At 42.2% G+C, this 20,154-nt stretch overlaps 1 protein-coding gene across 1 annotated transcript in view; it reads left to right on the top strand.

Annotated features, from left to right (window-relative positions):
- The window catches only part of GPM6A (glycoprotein M6A), a 182,183-nt gene continuing 162,029 nt past the window's right edge, over nt 1-20,154 (top strand). The window contains exon 1 of the mRNA XM_028744981.2: nt 1-140. Within this exon, the coding sequence (XP_028600814.1) occupies nt 137-140 (4 nt within the window). The 5' untranslated portion in view covers nt 1-136. The remainder of the gene's footprint in view (nt 141-20,154) is intronic.

Raw genomic sequence — 20,154 nt, 5'->3', positions numbered from 1 at the left:
GCGAGGGACGGGGGGTGGGGGCAGCTGGCGAGGCGGTGGCTCCTCTCGGGGAGAGCGCCGGAGGGTCGCTGAGGGAGCTGCTGCTGCTGCTGCTGCTGCGCTGCAGGGGGACCCGCGTGGAGCCGAGAGAGGCGACATGGGTGAGTTAGTCCCGAGGGGAGGAAGGAGGAGCCCTCGTGGCGGAGAGACGCGCGAAGTTGGGGCTGCGGGGAAACTTCGACGGGAGTTGGCAGCGGCTGGGCAACTTCCCGCCCTCGGAGCAGCGGCGTTGCTGCCTGGCGCCTCGCTCGAAGCGGGACTATCCCGGGTCAGAGTCGGCTGCAGCGACCCCCCCCCCGCCTCCCCCCCCCCCACGACCGGGGCAGGGGAGAGGCGTGAGGGTGGGGAGGTGGTTTTTTGTGTATTTTTGTAACTGGTTGTCTGTGGGCTGCAAGGTTAAAAGACTCGAAAGAAGGCGCTCGTCGAGGTTGCATTTAGGGCGACCCGCCGTGAAATGGAGGACGGGGGTCAGTCACGTCCCTCGAAGCTGTAGAAGTTGAAGAAAAAGAGCGTGTTTGGGCAGGAGCAGCTCGCTCCGCTTCGGAGACCCAAGAAGCTCTCCTGGCAAAACAATAACCAGCGAGTCTTCCTGCCCCGCTCTACAGCTGCTCGTGCTACCACAGCCCTGCCTTCTGCTTGTTTTGTTTCCTTGGGGTTTACTTGTTTACTAGCTCAGAGTGCTATATTTTGCTATATTCAGCAACATAGTCCCTGGCACAGTAACAGTGGCTTTCTTACACTTTAGTTGGTTCTGCAAGGCTTCCCCGATTCCACCACATCATTGCTTTACAACAAAAAACGGAGGAAAACTAAGCAGGGCACTTTAAAAGTTTAAAGGATTCTTGCAGGAACTTACTGGATGTGCACTGATTGGAAATAAGCAGGGTGACCACCCCAAAGTTTTTCCATGTGTAAACAGTATGCAGGTTTGCTACTGCTAGCAGAACCGACACACCCACTAGGCAAGGTCTTCACTGCCTCAGGTGGCAGGATCCACAGAGGCAGCAGATCTGGCCTCCAATGTGTCATTCAGGGCTGCGGCATGCTCTTTGGAGGCCAGATCTGCTGTCCCCTTGCAGCTCCTCCAATACTGCCTCTGCAGGGCCTCTGATGACTAGAAGGTGCTGCTGGTCTCTTCCCACCCCTAGGGAGGAAATGTCAAGGGCTGCGCTCTGGGGTCTACTGGGCTATGCACCTGCCTGGCATGATTCAAAGTGGAACACTGGCCTTTGATTGCCAGTTCATCTGTTGGGTAGGGTTGATTTGATTTTCCAGCTTTGTTCTTGGTGCATTTCTTCACTGGTGGTGCCAGGAACTATGACAGCAATGCCATTTTGTGGTTCACCTCAGGTGTCAAAATGTCTTGGTCTGGCCCTAGGATAAATAGTGCCCAGGGCAAGGCATACCTTTAGTTCCCCTTACCCCTGTGGTCAACATTGTAAGGCCACCCAGAGGGTTATGGGGCCTGGAGTAGGTGTGATGTTGGCAGCCCTCCTGTTTCCCTTCTGCAAAGACTCATGCATATGTGCACAATGTTGGTGGTCACAGGCAAATGTTGTTACATGCAAGGACTACAGATTCTTGCAGATGGATAGATGTGCTTCATTTTTTCTTATGTTCTGAGAACTGCCCTAAGAGCTTGTGATGAAGGGCAGCATATGAAATAAATAAATAAATAAATAAATAAATAAATAAATAAATTATTATTATTATTATTATTATTATTATTATTATTATTATTATTATTATTATTATTATTATTACATGGGGATAAGGAAATAGGGATAAGGTTGTACTGCCCCTTCCAGATTCCAACCCGCATCTGGCAGAACTTCCTTTGGCTTCATGGGGCTCTGTGTCACAGGTCTCCATGTTGTGGCCTGCTGCTGGCCTTCACCACTACTCACTCAAGAAGACTTCCTCTCTTAAGGTCTGGCCTCACACCACTCCTATACGTTTTCTTATGATAACTACCACAGAAAATCTCTCTCTGGTGGCACCTCGCCTGAAAATCTTAGGTGGCATTCAGTAATCATTAGTAGCAGGCCTGGAGCAAATTGTCCCAGTTGCCCCATGCCCAGGTTAGGTAACTCTACAGTTTCACAATGTTACTAAGTTGTATGTAGAAGATGTATGTATGTATGGCTTGCTTGCTCAGCTTGGCCCATCCTTCAGCTCAGTGCAGACACTCACTTTTTGCCTCCCTAGATCACTGCAGAAAGTATATATTTTTTAAAACACACAGCCACTGAGTACACCTACCCTCACCACCCCAGCAGCATCATGAACACAAATAATAATGAATGTGCAATTCAAAGGTCAATAATCATGAATGTGCACTAAGAAGAAGGGGCCCTTAGTAAGCCATGTATATCTTGCCATTTGTCAGAAGGTTGCAGAACAGTTTACTACAGAACAGCATAACAACCCCTGGTTACTTGAGGTATTCACTCAGAAGGTGTGAGGCAAGCTTTGGACTTAAGATGTGTCATGTGAGACATGTGCCAAAATTTGGAGAGGAGCCCAAAATCTTGCGTTTACTAAATGTATTTACTGTAGTTGTGTAGGCAATCAGTAAGACTTTTCTGAATGGGTTTGTGGGTGTAGGCTCAGACCATTAGGGGTTGCTGTATCTAAGTAGCTTTTTAAACTTTGCTGTCTGTTGGTACAGGCTAGGTTTCCACCATTGATAAAAGGGCATTAGGTGTTTTGCCAGAATTCTCCTGATACTATGAAGTTATATAGTTCAGTGATGAATGTGAACAAATGTGCCAGAATTGTCTTAAGGAATGGTTTGCCAGGGTTTTGTAGTAGGACTGGCAACTTTCCCCTCTTGGCAGGGATTCTGCATAATGGGAACATTTGGGGTGGGTTTCTTTTTAAAACAATACTACTCCATTTTCCTATTTGAGTTGCTGCATTCTGTACACATAGTCAGTGGTTGTAAACATATGGAAATTTGCAGCTAGTTATATCATGTGCAGTACACATCCATGGTTGGTAGGCAAAGTTTTACTAATCGCTGTAGCCACATGCTGGGAAAAGGTTCAGAATACCAGTTTCTTATATTCTCTGTTCTCCCCCCGCCTTGCGCTTAGTAATGTCAACCCTTTCCTTTCATAAACATAACTCAGTTTCCTTCCCTTGAATAATGACCCACCTTCCCTCCAGCAGCAGGCCTCATTTGAACAATAAAAGTGACATATAACACTTAGACTAGAGGCATCTTCTTTTATTAATGCTACATTAAGAGCATTCTGCCAATGGAACAAGCAGTCTTGGGGAGCATAGGACCCAACTCCTAGGGGCTGAGGTCCCTCACCCCCCAATAAAATATTTGAGGGGCCTGCCCACCCAAGTTGATGGATATTGCCATTCAAATGGTGTGTGTGATTTATTATGCTGGGTGGGGCTTACCTGCCGCCCCCCCCCCCATATTTTATTCAGGTTGGCAGCCCTGTTGGGGATGGATGTCAGCATGGAGTATTTTTGAGGTTCAGCCATGTATTACATTTCTGCTTTCAGAATATGGACCTGTCTTTAACCTTACTTGTAAAAACAGACCCCTTCAACTTGTGTGGGTGTGTTTCTGTGCAGTATTCTGACTAAACATTAGGAAAAACTTCCTGATAGTAGAATGGATTCTATGGAAGGTGGTAGACTCTCCTTCAGTGGAGGTTTTTAAGCATAGGTCAGGGATTCTTTAGCTGTGATTCCTGCATTTCAGGGGGTTGAACTAGATGACCCTTGGGGCCCCTTCCATCCACACAGTTCTATGATTTGTTGTCCACTATGATTAACTAGGGTTTAGGCTACAAAAGCTAAAACCAGAATAGCCACGGATTAGCTGATAGTCTGTGAATAGTCAAGGACTAGATATCTGAGTTTTCCTACTTCTTAGGTCCTATGCTTATATGAATTTAATGCGCTACTGACCATTGCAGTAGGAAAACCTTAAGTTAATAAAACTAATTTTAATGGATATGACTTGCATGGCTCTTCTCCATTGTTTTCCCCACTCTGCCTGCTTTGATTTGTTTTTCCTCTACTAGGAAACATCCCATCTCTGGAAGCAAGGCAACAGTTCACTGCTTCCAAAGAATGTCTTGGGTCTGAATGTAGTTCCAAGATACAACAAGTACCGCTGGAGGAGAAAATCAGATTATACTTTTTCATGCAACAGTGCCCATAAACTGTGGAATCTAGAGTATTAGTTATAAAAAAAAAGGACAAGGAGAGGGGTAACAAAGTCAGCTGCAATTTGCTCGTAATGATTCTTGCCTCTTTTTATTCCTCTGTGTCTCCAGTACTTGATGCCAGCATGCATGTAAATTTTGACTGACAGTAAATCACTAAGTATTGTAAAGTCTTCCTGCTCTAGTGGCTTAGATGTTGCCAGGATACATTTTCTGAAGATAGCTTTTCCTGGGCCAAAACTATTCTGCCTAGATAATATATGAATTTCCTAGAACAATAGTTCCTAAATGTGTCTTTCTCTCTCTCTAAAAAAAAGGCCTAGGGGAGAATTTATGCCTGGCATGGGAGATACATGGCATGATCTTCTGACATATTTTCCTTTGCTCCAAAGCCCCTGGCCAGGTGAGGGGGTGTGTGCTAAAGTAATGTGGGGGAGTTACAGAAACCCTCCTTCTCAAAGTTAGTTAGCTGGCTGCAGGTGGGGAAAGGTGTAAATACAGGCATGAAGTCTGTTCTCCTGATGGTGGTTATTAACAACTTGTGGGGTGATTCTGATAAGGAAGTAGCACAGGGGGAAAGGGTTAACCTGTTTCCCCAGTCGCAGTTCCTTGACTTGAATTACCAGTACCCCCTTTCACAAGTGCTTCAAAGTGAAGAAAAGCCTTGTGATATTTGATCACATATGTCCTGCCTCATGAATAGTGTGGTCCTAAAACCACAATCCTATGGGCATTTACCTTGGAAAAGGACTGTAACACACACACACACACACACACACAGAGAGAGAGAGAGAGAGAGAGAGAGAGAGAGAGAGTTGATATAGCTTTTAATTCATTATTGGATTAAATATTCATGCATTCGCATAAAAATAGGCATGGAGGGGGGAAATGCTTTAAAATAATTTTTACTCATGCTTCATCAGCAACTGTCTTGCGTGGAAAAATGCTATCAATGTATTTTGTATGTACTCACATTAAGAGTAAATTTAAATCTGCTTTCTGGTTTTGAGTACTTTTTACACTCATTAAGGTTTTCAATAGATTATTTTCCCATTAAGTTAGATAACATAGGAAGTTGCATTGTGCCAGGTGAGACTGTTGTTCCATCTAGCTCAATATTGTCTACACGGGCTGGCAGTGGCTTTCCAAGGTTCAAGGCAGGGGATTCTGCCAGCTGTACCTGAAGATGCTGAGGATTGAACTTGGGACCTTCTATATGCAAGACAGATGCTCTGCTACAGAATTACTGTCCTGTCTAATTGATTGTCTAAAACTGCAGTCCCAACCCCACTTACTTGGGAATAAACCTCAATGAACTCAATATGACTTGCTTCAGAGTATAGAACTGTGTTGTAAATGTTGCAGATCTTAGTGAATTAACATGTGTAGAATCTATGGCATATAACAAGCACCCATTTAAATCCCCCCCCCTGACATACATTTTATTATGGTTAAAACATGTAACCTCCAATTAAAGTGTTGCCTCTGAGTAAATCATACTTAGAGTAGACCCATTTAAATAATTTGATTTAATCATGATTAACTGGTCTGTTACCATGGCTTAAACAGAAGCAACCCGAAGGCTGATTACATCTGATGCAGTGAAAGTAGGAAAAAATGCATGAAATTTATACCTGTTTAGTTCTTCATGGCGGGCTGTGTGTGCTTTAAAGAAGCATTCATTTCGGCACCATGTGATTCAGGAGAAGTTTAGAACTTTAGACAATCTGGCAAAGGAACTGGAAGAGCTCTCAAAGGATCATGTAGGCTGGGAAGAGGGGAAAAACGCAGAGAAGAAAGTTACAAAGTTACTATATATTTGAAAAAGGAGACAACTGGTTGTTTAGTCTTGTCTACTAGCCTGGGAAAAGAAGTGATGAGTTTAGATTATAGAAAGGAGATGTAATGTAAACATCAAGAGAGAAAGTGAGAAAAATCATAGCTTCGGGATCAGTTTAGCAATGTAATAAATTACCTTGGAAAGGAAAATAATATTCTTCCTTGGAGTTTCAATTTTATTTTAAAGTTGGATAAGCATACATTGGGGTGGTTTGTGTATAGGACAGGGGGACCCATACATAAGCTCTTAATTCTGTGTCTGTTTGGGCATAACATTGCAACTGAAGTGTAGTATTTTCATTGTTCCAATGACAAAAGTGCAGATAACACATAATCAAGAACTGACAACGTAGAACTCGCCATGTTTTACTATATCAATTGTACCATTACTGGTGTTATCCAGACAGTGTTTGCTTTTGATGCCAGACGTACTAACTTTGAAACCTCAGTAGCTTCTTATGTGAATTAATTTTCAGCTCTAAACATGATTGCATATTCAATGCAATCTCTTCGTGGCATGTAAATCATGCTTTTCTGCCTCTCCTGTGTTTTTCTTCTTGAACCACTCTAATCTCTTATAACGATAGCATGTAGTATGTGTGCATGCAAGGGGTTTTGTTTGTTGGCAGATCTCTAATTAAGTTTTTTTAAAAAACAAAGAAACACCACAAACTTGTTTACAAAAGAAGCACACATTTTTTTCATATTAAAAGACTGAAATGTTGGGATTTTACTAGAGTTAAATATGCACGCACCATTGCTTTTACTGATAAGTTGTGTGGTACAGTCCCTAAAAGAATGAGTTACAAATCCGGCCACCCCCACTTCGAATCTGGCCCTTGCAGTGAACTAGCTTGTAGGTCTTAGGTAGGGCACCCTCTCCCAGTCTTTGGCCCCCTTTCTGCTGTATGTGGGCTGTCTATGCAATTGGTTTGGGTGGGCAGACATATGTAACCAGCAGTAATATTATGAGTAGCTCAGCAAATCTGTGTCCATTACAGTGGTACCTCGGGTTAAGTACTTAATTTGTTCCGGAGGTCCGTTCTTAACCTGAAACTGTTCATAACCTGAAGCACCACTTTAGCTAATGGGGCCTCCTCCTGCTGCCATGCCGCCACTGCACGATTTCTGTTCTCATCCTGAAGCAAAGTTCTTAACCCGAGGTAATATTTCTGGGTTAGCGGAGTCTGTAACCTGAAGCGTATGTAACCTGAGGTACCACTGTACTGTTATTTCATTGTTTCCTTTATGTATTAAAAATATAGTTATAGACTACCTTGCAGAACTGTATTATAGCAAGAAAATATATGTAAATTGTTTTGAAAATTTTGAAAGAACTAGTGTTCATTATTGTTACTTTTATTATACTTTGTCATGCAGATCGCTACAAATGACAATATAAACAGCAGCATTTCAATTGTCTCCTTTAAATGTGTGTTTACTCTTGCACAGTGAATTCTTGTTGCAACAATATCCAAAGCTCCCTCCTCTGAGATATTTACTCATGCCTTTTTTCACCAATTGGAAACTGCCAGACATATGTTTACAATTGCAACTCAGCAAAGTCTCTGGTGGGTATTAAAATATGTTGTGTCAGGACTAAAAGTTATATACAAACAGTAATGCCTATGCATAGCTTGGTATTTAAATCTTCATGGAAGAAAATTAACATATTAACTGGTGTCCGCTCCTGAGTACTAAGTGCTGCAAGATCTTCACCCTTGGCAGAATTAATATATGTTGCTGTTGCCTTGGTTGGAAATGAATCTGGTGCTCAAGAGCATAGGAAATACACGACTCCTTTGTGTTTAACTTATCAAATCCCCTTAGAGCAATTTGCAGTCCTTTGTTAGAAAGCTTTTGAAACCTTGCTGGTGTGCCAAGTTCAAAAAGAACTTATTTCACTGCATATGTTTGTCCTGTGAAGTCCCCCCACCTTTGTTAAAAATAATAAGAAAGGATTGATTCTGAAAAGTGCTTTGAAATAGCAGTACTTTCTTCAGCAGAGCCTCTGTCTTCTGCATTTTGAGCTGCCTTCCTAGGCTATTAGAGAAGATAAATGCAGATTACTGAATCTATCTCTTTCTTGTAGTGGAGTATGCAAAAAAGACAGGTGTTTCCTTTTTTTAACCAAAACTGCAAGTTAGGCTTTACAGTGGGCATGCACACGAAAGCTCATACCAATAACAAACTTAGTTGGTCTCAGTCTAAGGTGCTACTGGAAGGAATTTTTTTATTTTGTTTTTTTCTTTCCTTACTTAAAACACATCTCATGTGTTATTCATTACATATTTTTTTTTGCAATATAAGCAGTATATAAATGAATAAAATAAATGCAATTCCAAAGTGGGTTACAAATTAAAATAAATCTGGCTGTCATAAAAGAACATAAAGGTATTTACAGCTAACAGCCATTGGTGCTAAAGTCCACAGAAAGCCTGGCATTGAAAGTTTAAAAGAGTAGGCACTAGCCATATCTCAAGGGAAGGGTGTTCAAAACCTGAAGTGCCACCACCGAGAAGGCTCTCCTGCATATTGCTAAATATTTAGCAGGTCTCAGCTAAGAGAGCCTCCCTCAGCCAATTTTTTAAATATATTTTTGGTCTGTACAGCAAAAGGTGTTCTCTCAGGTATCCAGGCCTCAAGTTAAATGGTTTTGTAAGTCAATGCAAATAGCTAGAAGCAGGCAAGTACAGGCAGCCAGTATAGCTGTTTTTAGATGTGCTGTTAAATGTTTGCAGTAAGCCACCCAAGAGAGAAACCTTGCCACTACATTCTGAACTAGCTCAAGATTCTGAACGAAGTTCAAGGGCAGTCCCACAAAGAACACATTACGTTAGTCCAGTCTTGAGATTATCAGTGTGTGGATCACCAGTGATGATAAAATAAAGTTTTACATGTCACAGTTTGAAAATCATGGCAAAGGTTATCCCAACATCAATAAAACTAAGCTGCCTATCACATTTGGCATGAATAGAAAAAAACCTCTGTGCTTGAGTAGAATGGAGCTTTTAATTCATTCAGAAATGCAAACAAATCCTCCAGTTTTCTCACATTCAGTTTAGTTGTAATGTAGCATGACTATAAGTAGCTAGAAGTTTGGGCTGCCATGTGAAATTCATGTCCAGTAATAAAATGCATTCCTTAGGCAACTAGCTGCATGCATTTGCTACCATGCAATCTTGCTCTGAAGAGTTTCCATTTGAAACTGAGAGGGCATGGAGAATCTATGCAGTGTAACTTTTCAAAACTTTGCATTTTTGCTTCCTGTTTTCATCATTGCATAAAACATGTTTTCAAATATATTTGCTCAATTAGTTTTGATTCATACAGTTTGGCTCCAGTCCTTTGTCTTTATAGCTAATTTTCTCCAAATAATGCATGGAAGTGATCCCCTGGCTGAGAACCGCTGCTCAAAATGTCTTTCACAACAGGCAAAATATACCCTTCAGCCTTTGGTTTCCTTCCACTCTGAAAACCTTTTGTGAAACAAAACTCTTGCCATTAAGTAAAAACAAATTACACAAAAACAATATAGCAGCCAGCTGAAATATAGGAGTTAATTTACATGATATGTAGGACAGATCTTGCGTGCAGATAGCTGGTTTCAATTTTATAAAAGTTTTGCTTTTAATGTGCTTAAGTTACACCTGTTCGTAGTTGTCATTGCTATAGAAGTAGTATTGAGTACACAGTGCATTAACTTGCAGGAGTTCAATACTGGATTGTGGGGAAAATGTTTGAAAATTAAAAAAAGCAGCGGAAAAGAATTCATCTGCATGTTAATTTGTAGAAATATGTGAACCTGTTGTTCAAAGTGGTAAAATACTCTGAAGTACTCTGTAAAAAACAGACTACTTCAGAGAAAGTGCAATACTTCCTCTGCTGTTGAGATTATTTAAAATTAACTAGCATGCAATAAACAAAATGAGATACTGGCACTTTAATAACACAAAAATGTGTGTGTTTATAATCTGTCAGATTTCTTGCATTTAGTAACACTTTTGAAATGACCAGATCAATCTGCAAATCAGAAGAATTTGTGGACAGGAACCATCTTTGCTTATAACCAAAATATAATTTGCCACATAATTTATCCAATACACTTATTAGATAGGCTTTCTGCAGTCTGAAACATAATATGACCTTAAGTTTCACCATGGAAATATGCTCACCAGACTGTGGTGGGATCTATGTGCAAATGCTTTTAAATAATTTTTTTTTGAAAATACACTGAATTTGGCATAGCTCACTGTCTCTATCTAGTGTCACATTTGTATATCACACTTTACAGCACATTTTAAAACATTTTATTTGCAGCTGTATAGATGAGTCCTGTATATATAGTTTTGATAGAAGGGTTATCTCCATCTTTTATTTGCATCAATATATTATTTGAAGTTGTAATGTAAAGCAGTGGGCTGAAGGGACACATTTGAAATTTTGAGTAAGTTCTGTGGGTTCCACTCACAAAATGGCTATAACCCAGAAATATGTGGTTTGGGGCATGGCATAACAAAAAGACTGCTATGGGATTATGGCATAACATAACATGACTGAAACATCTAAAAGAGAGGCAGGGGAAGAGGACCCACGAAAGGTGTGGGCCTGCCCCTCACTCATGAATTGTGGATTTTTGAGGAAATACATGTTGACACGGTTTACAGGTGCCATAGGAGCTACTGGTGAGCATACTGGAAGCAGCAGCTGCCATGCTGATGACCCTGTAAACAGGCCTGTGCAGAGAAGGGGCAGCCAGGTACCCTTGCCCCAGGCCTTGGAGAGCTAAACCAGCCGGGCCCCCCACAAAGGGCCTGCTGGACTTACGCCGTCATGCCAAGAACTGTATTCTAACAAGACTCCTGACCCGGGCCCCTAACAAGCTCTATATGAGCCTGCCCATAAACACTCCAAGTATAACACTAACAATTTGGGACACTTACTTTGAGACTACAGAATCCTAAAATGCAAGGCAGTGATTTCACATTGCTGTTGCTACTACAGTGGTACTTCGGGTTACGAACTTAATTCGTTCCGGAGGTCCGTTCTTAACCCGAAACCATTCTTAACCTGAGGTGCGCTTTATCTAATGGGGTCTCCCGCTGCTGCTGTGCCGCTGGTGTGCAATTTCCGTTCTCATCCTGGGGCAAGGTTCGCAACCTGGAACAACTACTTCCTTTTTTTTTTTTTTAAAGATATTTATTAGAATTTTACAAAAAGAAAAAAGAAAAACTGGAGCAACTACTTCCAGGTGAGCGGAGTTTGTAACCTGAAGCGTTTGTAACCCAAGGTACCACTGTACCAGTTAACAGCACCAAAAAGAGGAAGCTAGTTCTCCGTTTTGGTGCAGCTTTTACCACTTGCTGCTACTGCTACAAAAAACCACAATTGGCAGCAGATGGGAGTGATAAATTCCATGCTCAGTTTCTTGGTTTTTTAAAAGCACCGTTGGCAGACCCGTGCAGAGCTTGTCTAAGGCAGGAGTCTTGTTTGAGGCCCATGGTGCTCTTGGCATGACCAGCAAATGCCTGGCAGGCCCCTGGTGTCCCCCTCCTCCTGGCTGACTTCGCCCTCTGAGGAGTGGGGCAAATCTAACCAGCTGCCCCACTGCATGGGCCTGACTCTTGCTGCCTCTGCAGGACTTTTTCATGACAGTAGCAGAAAAAGTGGCCAAATTTAGCACCCCAGGTTTCTATCAACATGCTCCTTATGCGGATCCTTAAGCTGCTTTTACTTTGCATTGTTGTAACTGTTCTGTACAGTGGTAATTTTGTTAGCAACTTTGGGCATGACAGTGACAACGGTGGATTTTAATCAAACTAGGCACTAACAAGGGTTGATAATGACTGTGGCAGCTTGGAGTGGAAGGAAATAATGGGATGATTTTCTCTTCCTGCCTTCTTTCTTGTTACCTAGAATGAACCTAGATGGTTTACCTTAAAAAACTGGACAAAAGTTGTGTGTGTTTTTTTATTTTGATACTGTTATTCAGTCCCTTTCTGTCGCAGGAAACCAACAGTAAAAATAAATAAACAATGTATCACAATTCATTCCAACCAGCAGAGGGCAATATATCTTTATGTACTAGTTTCATGTTGCAAACTGGAGCTACGTGTGAAATTGATTGTTATTTTGTTCTTCCCTTTTTTGAAGAAGAAGAAAAAAGCAGACATAGTAAAAATAACTTGTAGACATTACTATACTTTAAAATCATGGTAGGTTTCTGTCTTAATCCACTGAAAATGAGGCTTTTCATAGTTTTATTGCCTGATTGGTACAGCTGCTTGGGACTATGGTCTCTTGCATATCTATCTGTCAATTTTTATAGTCTTAGAAATTTCACAAAAGGGAATCACAGGCTCCATCAACTCTCTCAGTCTACACAATCGGTTTCTACTGCTTGACCCTTGACATTTCCCTCATGCTTTCTTGTTCTCTACCTCTGAATCTCATCTGAAATAGGACTTTTGCTGTCCTTTCATGAACTCAAAATCAGCTGCCTGAGGTGATCCCCTCACTCTGCTTAATGGTAGGACTAGCCCTGAATGGAGATATACACACACTCCCAATGTAGTTTTAGCTTACACATCTCCGGTGGGGGGGGGGGGCAATGTGGGAAAAGCAAGTGTTGACCGAGATGGGAAAAATGCACACAACATTTCCTTTTGAAGCTCTTCCTGAAGGAATTGTTGGTGTTAGGAGAGTTTCATAGATTTGGTTTCATGAGTACCCAAGCTTGATTAGAAACTGTTGCCAATAATGGCGGCTTGGTATGTGAAGTGTCTTCCTGCCTCTGTCAAACATCTCTGCAGTCACATTTAATGATGTGCTTCCCCTCCGCTAAACAGCATGTCTAGGCCACTTGCCACCCATGCTACTTGGTTGCTTGCTAGCCTACATACCTGCCATTTGCCCTGCTGGAGTTGAGGTGGCTGCCTTTTCTGTGGGGTGTCTGCATGTGAGTGTGATACAGTTTGTGCAAGAATAGGGACAGTTCCAGGGCTCTCCATATCATGAGCAATTTATGAATGCTACACTTCCTGTGGGGATTGCATATGCTAATTACATACTCATTTTAAGGATGTCCACCTGAGAACAAATGGTGGTGTACAAAGATTACGAGGGAAATGTTCTGTTCAGTTAGTGCCTTTCCTGCAGAAGCGGCTGCATGAGATTGCAGCTATAAAAGATATTGGCCTAGATAGACTTGACTAGCCGATGATGCAGCTTTATATTCTTCTGACATTTTAACAAAAGATGTTTCTTTTTTACAATGTTAATGGATTTATGTATATCCATTGACTATGAGCAATGTTGAAGCTTCTTTTTTAATCCCCTGAAGATCATAATGAATTTTCAGAGACAGCAAAAATTAAATGAGTGTAATTAAGTGTAAATTAATTTCTGAATATCATGCGTACTGGATTCCCATGTTGTCTGAAAGCCTTTACCAGGCTCAAACTATATGTTAAGCTAATCTTTCTTCCCATGGGTGAAGAAGCAGCTTGGGAAGAGTGATTTTAAGCTGAAAAAAAGAAAAAAAAAGAAAAAGAAAAGAGACTTGGAGGGTTAAGGGTTAAGGCTTAACCTTTAAGCAGTCTCTCTCAGCATGTGGCATGGTTCACTGCAGAAGTCATTCCAAGCTATTTTGCTGTGTAAGCACCTTTCTAGAGAACATTTGTTCTCTGATTATAGCCCATTTAGGAACAGGACTATGTAGGATGAACTGTGAAATAGACAGTTCTGGGGTCTATAGGTGAATCAGACCCATATTATCATATTATAAAGAAGACTTACAGCATCTTTTTCATCTGCACTGCAAACCCACATTTGGCAGCCAAACTCAATAGCAAATAGAATGTTGTTTTGAACAATGTCAGGATACATAATTCTAGGCCCTTCTATCGGCTGGCCTTGGCTAGCAAAGAAGAGATGACTACAGCTGCTATGATATGACTGATCTTTTATTTTTAAGTTATTGAAATCTCTCCATGATCAGCATAGTATATTTTCCTTCTGAGAGTTAAAATAATATATATATGACTGAAAATGAAATTGTAGGTAGGTACCAATGGAGGCCATCAGCGAGAGTGCTAGGTCCATCTGCTGCATATAAAATGGCCATCCAAGTGCAAATAGTGGAGAGATACCGTATTTTTCGCCCTATAGGACGCACCATCCCATAAGGCGCACCTAGTTTTTTAGGGGGGGAAATAAAGGGGGAAAAATTATTCCCCCCCCCAGGTGTGGGGCTGGGGTGGGGGAAGCCCAAGCTTCCCCCGACCCCAGCCCCCAGAACAGGCAACTCTCTGCAAGCCGTGGGAGCCCGGCGCTGGGCTCCCATGGCTTGCGGAGAGCTGCGCGAAGCCTGGGCACGCTGAGCTCAGCGCGTCCAGGCTTCAGCATGCAGGCAACTATCTGCAAGCCGTGGGAGCCCAGCGCCGGGCTCCCGCGCTTTGCGGAGAGCTGCGCGAAGTCTGGGTGCGCTGAGCTCAGCGCACCCAGGCTTCAGCATGCAGGCAACTCTCCGCAAGCTGTGGGAGCCCAGCACCGGCTTGCAGAGAGCTGCGCGAAGCCTGAAGAGCGAGAAGGGTCGGTGCGCACTGACCCCTCTCGCTCTCCAGGCTTCAGCGAAAGCCTGCATTCACCCCATAGGACGCACACACATTTCCCCTTCATTTTTGGCGGGGAAAATTGCGTCCTATAGGGCAAAAAATACGGTATTTACCAACTTCCAGTTTCTGAGACCTGCTAGAGTTTGCCAGTCCAAAATTGAAAGATGGTGTTTCTGAATTTTTCAGTTGGGTCAATTTTCATTTATTTATTTATTTTTGAAGCTGTTAGTAGGTTAACTTCCATGTCCACAGTGACCACGAATCAGAAAGCTTCATGCGCTGAGCAACAAAGTGTTCTGGTCAATCCAATGACTATCCAATCTTTGTAAGGGCCATTCATCGGGGAGACCAAGGGCAACCCATTTCCATGGCCAGGCATGAACACAGATCGAAATGGATAGAAAGAATCAATGTGATCCAAGAATACTTGAAGCTGCCCCATCACAACTTTCGAAAAGCAGGTATTTGTGACTGGTTGGAAGTTATTCCAATTCAAGGGATCCAGGGCTGGTTTTCTTTAGGAATGGTTGCACCGCCACCAGCAGAGTAAACATTCTCACTCAGACCAAGAAATAGCTGAAACTGCACACCCTTGCTCTTGAAATACAGAGGTGATGCGGTTTGAACTGAATAGCTTGCATCACACTAATGTGTTTCTGGAAATCTGCACCAGGAACTTTATACACATTGCTCTGCTTTCATTTGGACCACATCAGTGATGGTCCTGGACTTCCATATACATTGCCCAGGTTTGAGCAACAGGGAGGTCACTTTGGTGCTGCTAACACAGTGGTTTCACTTCACCCCCAGAAGTGCACACCATTGTCTCTTGAGACAGACAGATGCCAACAAGTCCCCCCAGGGTGAATAAAATTTGCTGTGATTCACTAAATTGATCTTTTCAACTTTTGAGGTAGAACAAAGATGGCTATACTGTACACTGTTTCCAGACCTATTTTTTTAAGTATTGTCATGCATCAGCAATGTTAAGAGTTAATTTTACCAATGTATAGCATTTGTTGTTTAACTTTTTATACTGTATAGCTAAATTGAAGATCTGGTAAAACAGCAGGTTATCATTCAGATTTGCAAAATGTGTCTCGGTAACGACATGTGCTTGAAAATAAAACTATTTTCACCTACTCGGTGAAAAGAGCCGACAGACCCTTAAAGTAATTCTGTCAACATTGTGCAGATGGGAAAAGGCAGGGCTGATTTGCACAGACCCCAACTGGCTGTGCAGTAAATCCATTGCACGTTAAGTGGCTGTGGCATGGTGGACAAAATATTTGCCTTTGCATTAGGAACGCTTGACTTCAAAACCCTGTTTAGCCACAAAGTTTAACTGGGTAGGCCTACAAAAAATTCTGTCTTGTTTTCAGCCTACTTCACAGGGTGGTTGAAGAATCAAATGACGACACCCATGTATGCAGTGGCGTAGCGTGGGTTGTCAGCACCCGGGGCAAGGCAAGTAATTTGCGCCCCCTAACCCGTGGATTTGCGCCCCCTAACCTGTGGATTTGCCCTAACCCCAGATGTTGCGCCCGGTGCGGCCAGCCCCCCCTGTACCCCCCACGCTACGCCACTGCATGTATGATACCCTAAGCTCCTCAGAGAAAGGATGGGATAAATACAATGAAATATGAAACAGTGGTCTGAAGATCCCCACTACTGATTGTTGCAAAAGCAGCCAAAGTGTTCATTAAGTGCCATGAATTACAGTCATTCTCAACCTATGTGGAGCCATGAGATGCTTGTTCTAGGAGGCCTTGCTGAATGGCTGCTAGGGTGAGGGAATCGCTGTTCTATGGGAATCTAAGGGGTTGGGGAAATGTGTTCTAAGGGAACTTTTAGGGAGATTGGTATTTTAGGGGTTTACATGGAAATGAGAGATGCTTATTCCAGTTAAGTACAGGGTTTTGTACATTGTGTTTCTCTCCAATTATGGCACATACAGTTGTGGGAGAGAAAGAGAGACAGAACAAGATCACTTGGGGAAAATGTGTGTCACTAGCAGCACAGCATGTTACTACACTTATTCCCCTCTTTTTTGGGGGGAGTATGCCTTATCCCCTCTAAGGGATGAGCTTCTCCAATGTACCCCTGCCTAGTTCCAGTGGCAAATGACCAAGAGAAGGAGCCAACTGGAATCTATGCTGATGCCGACAAAGCTCACTTTCCTTGTTGCTGTCATTTCCCACTCTCAGACCAGGCTGAGCAACCCCCAGTGCACACCCCCATTTCTCCTTCCTTGCTTCTCTATCTTTTTAGTCACTCAAAGCTCAGGTCTGCACTTTGCTTCAGTTGCAATCCTATGCTCTTGTGGGGATAAATCCTACTGAACTCAGCCTGGCTTCTGTCTGAGTAGACATGTATAGGATTAGGCTGTTACTATTCAGTAGCACAGTGGTACCTTAGGTTAAGAACTTTTGTAATTCATTCTGTAGGTCCGTTCTTAACCTGAAACTGTTCTTAACCTGAGATACCACTTTAGCTAATGGGGCTTCCCGCTGCCGCCGCAAGATTTCTGTTCTCATCCTGAAGTAAAGTTCTTAACCCGAGGTACTATTTCTGGGTTAGCAGAGTCTGTAACCTGAAGTATCTGTAACCTGAGGTACCACTGTATATGAAGTGGCACGAGGGCTTTAAAATCCAGTTTTCACTTTAAAACAAAGCCATGGGGCTTCATAGCATGCTTGGAACACAGGCCTGTGCACTTTGAAAATGGCACCACAAAGTATCTCTCAGGAGAAGCAGCAACATTTTAAAGAGCCCTTGTGCCAATATATTACAGTGGGCTGTAGCAGTGGGTTGGTAGTAGATACTTTTAAAATGCAAAGTGTGGGCTCAAGGTATATGCCAAGTGGTGGCAGCTGGATGATACTTGGAGCAGGTGAATTCAGGGTTTGGGTTCCCTGTGTGCAAGCCTAGCAACGCCTCTGCATGCAGTGCCATTGCTACAGGGAATCAGCAAGCTCTATGTGTCAGATTGGAAAAGGTACTTCAGCATAATGTCTGTATGTATAGTCCCAGAGTAAGATAAAGAGCTGCGTGTGTCACCAGATCCTACATAATTAATTTAAAAATGCAGCGCAGTGTATTTTTAAAGCATTTAAGATTGTGTGGGTTGACATGTTCTGATATAAAAATGGAAGCAGTTACCTTAATGCACATCTTGCAGGAACAGTGCCACATAACATAAATCATATAACGTGAGTTTTCATTTCAGTTGTGTTCACCATTTTATGAAGCTCCAATTCCATCTCTGCTTACATTTAAATAAACAGATTAATACAGGGATTTCATTAGCTTATTCAGCTAGTCTTCCTTTTACTCGTTCTCTTCTGCTTTGGTTACCATAGTTACTAGCTTAATCACAATGCAGAGAGCCATTTCTAATTACAGTACACTATATGCCAGCATAAAATTAATTCTTTGAGTATCTTAAGTCACAAACAGCTTGTAGCTTGTTCTTTGGCATTTTATTACCATGGATCCTGAAGTAATGTATTAGCACATCCCATTTAATCTGAAAGGTTTAGTGAAAATAAAATTAGTCTGTGAGATGTATTGCTTTTTAAAAGCTCTTATTATGGGAAATTTCCTTCTGGGAAGCCATGTTTGTTTGAGAGCATTGCATTAAAGCCACTTTATATTTTTTTAGTTGTGTAAGGCCTTCTCATGCATTGTTCTAAATGAGAGTCACTGCCTACTTATCTCAATACCCTGAATCCGCACTAAAGTAAAAAAGAAAAGTGAAGAGCAGCCATGGCAACATACCGTATTTTTCTGTGCATAACATGACACCATGTATAAGACGGCCCCTATTTTTGGGAGCCCTCAACAGTTGTTGAGCTTCTTTTGTATGTTCACTGAGCTGTTTAGCAGCTTTTCGACAATCCCCCACTCCGGCTGATGGAACTGGTGCCGTAATACACCGCATACTGGCACTCACCAAATGCTCTTCCTAAACTGGGAAGAGCGGGTAAACAGCCTCCTCTCCAACAATTCCCTGCTACCACCGCAGCACCAGCCCTTGCTTACTTACCATATTAACCCGTGTATAAGACAATCCTCAATTTATCACAAAAAAATTCACAAAAAATATTATCTTATACAGTGGTACCTCAGGTTACAGATGCTTCAGGTTACAGACGCCTCAGGTTACAGACTCCGCTAACCCAGAAATAGTACCTTGGGTTAAGAACTTTACTTCAGGAGGAAAACAGAAATCGCATGGTGGCGGCGTGGTGGCAGCAGGAGGCCCCATTAGCTAAAGTGGTACCTCCGTTTAAGAACAGTTTCAGGTTAAGAATGGACCTCCGGAACGAATTAAGTTCTTAACCCGAAGTACCACTGTACATGGAAAAATAAGGTAAATCATTGCTTTTATTATTTCCACTTCTTACAGTAGTGGAGTACCACACTGGGATTTTTGGGTATAAAAGAAGCATAGACTTAGTGGATTTAGTAGTTGGGAGGCAGGTGTCTCCATCTTGGTTTAATTATTGATTGTATTTTACTACAAGACATTTCAAAATAGTGCTTTATGCAACAAGCGTAACCCAGGAAGTTGGAGTACCTGAAATCCTAGAACAAGTGTTTGGCACTAAAGTGGCTTACTTGGTGTTGTCATCTCTATGCTACCCATGCTGATTGTACATATTTGAACTAGCAGCAGTCAATACTTATTTGATTCTGACACAGTCCTGTTCCTACTTGAAGGTACTGGGGATGATAGTGCCTTCTTGTGAATCTTTATAGCTTCTGGGAGAGTGAGTTGCCCTCACAATGCAATCCTATACATGCCTGCTCAGAACTTAAGTCCCCTTTAGTTTACTCCCAGGTAGATGAGTACAGAATTGCAGCCTAAATATCTTCTTTTTTAAGGGCAGGTTGATGTGCATTTTGTTTGCATTATTGTCCTTCAAAATATGAATATTACAAAATATGAAGTCTGATGTTGGCAAGTAAAATGAGAATACCTAACCACAAATATTATATTAATATGCTGCCAGTTGCTGAATAAATAATAATTTGGATTTAGCCAAGGATCAATGATGACTAAAACATTCCAAGAATTAAACATGGACATGGCACAGAGGCAGGAAGGTCAGAAACCATTGATTGAGATACCTCATACAAAGTTTCATTTTATGTCAGGGGTAGGCAGCCTAAGGCCTGGGGGCTGGATGTGGCCCAATCGCCTTCTCAATCCGGCCTGCGGACGGTCCGGGAATCAGTGTGTTTTTACATGAGTAGAATGTGTGCTTTTATATAAAATGAATCTCTCGGTTATTTGTGGGGCATAGGAATTCATTCATTCCCCCCTCCCAAAAAAATAGTCTGGCCCACCACATGGTCTGAGAGAAGGTGGACCTGCCCATGGCTGAAAAAAGTTGCTGACCTCTGTTCTATATTGTAACTTGGAACTGAAATAAAATATAGGTATGTCTAGGAAATGC

This window comes from Podarcis muralis, chromosome 9 (genome assembly GCF_964188315.1).
Source record: "Podarcis muralis chromosome 9, rPodMur119.hap1.1, whole genome shotgun sequence".
Taxonomy (NCBI): Eukaryota; Metazoa; Chordata; class Lepidosauria; order Squamata; family Lacertidae; genus Podarcis; species Podarcis muralis.
Note: the sequence above shows the minus strand (reverse complement) of the source record. Positions and strands in the feature narration are given on the sequence as shown.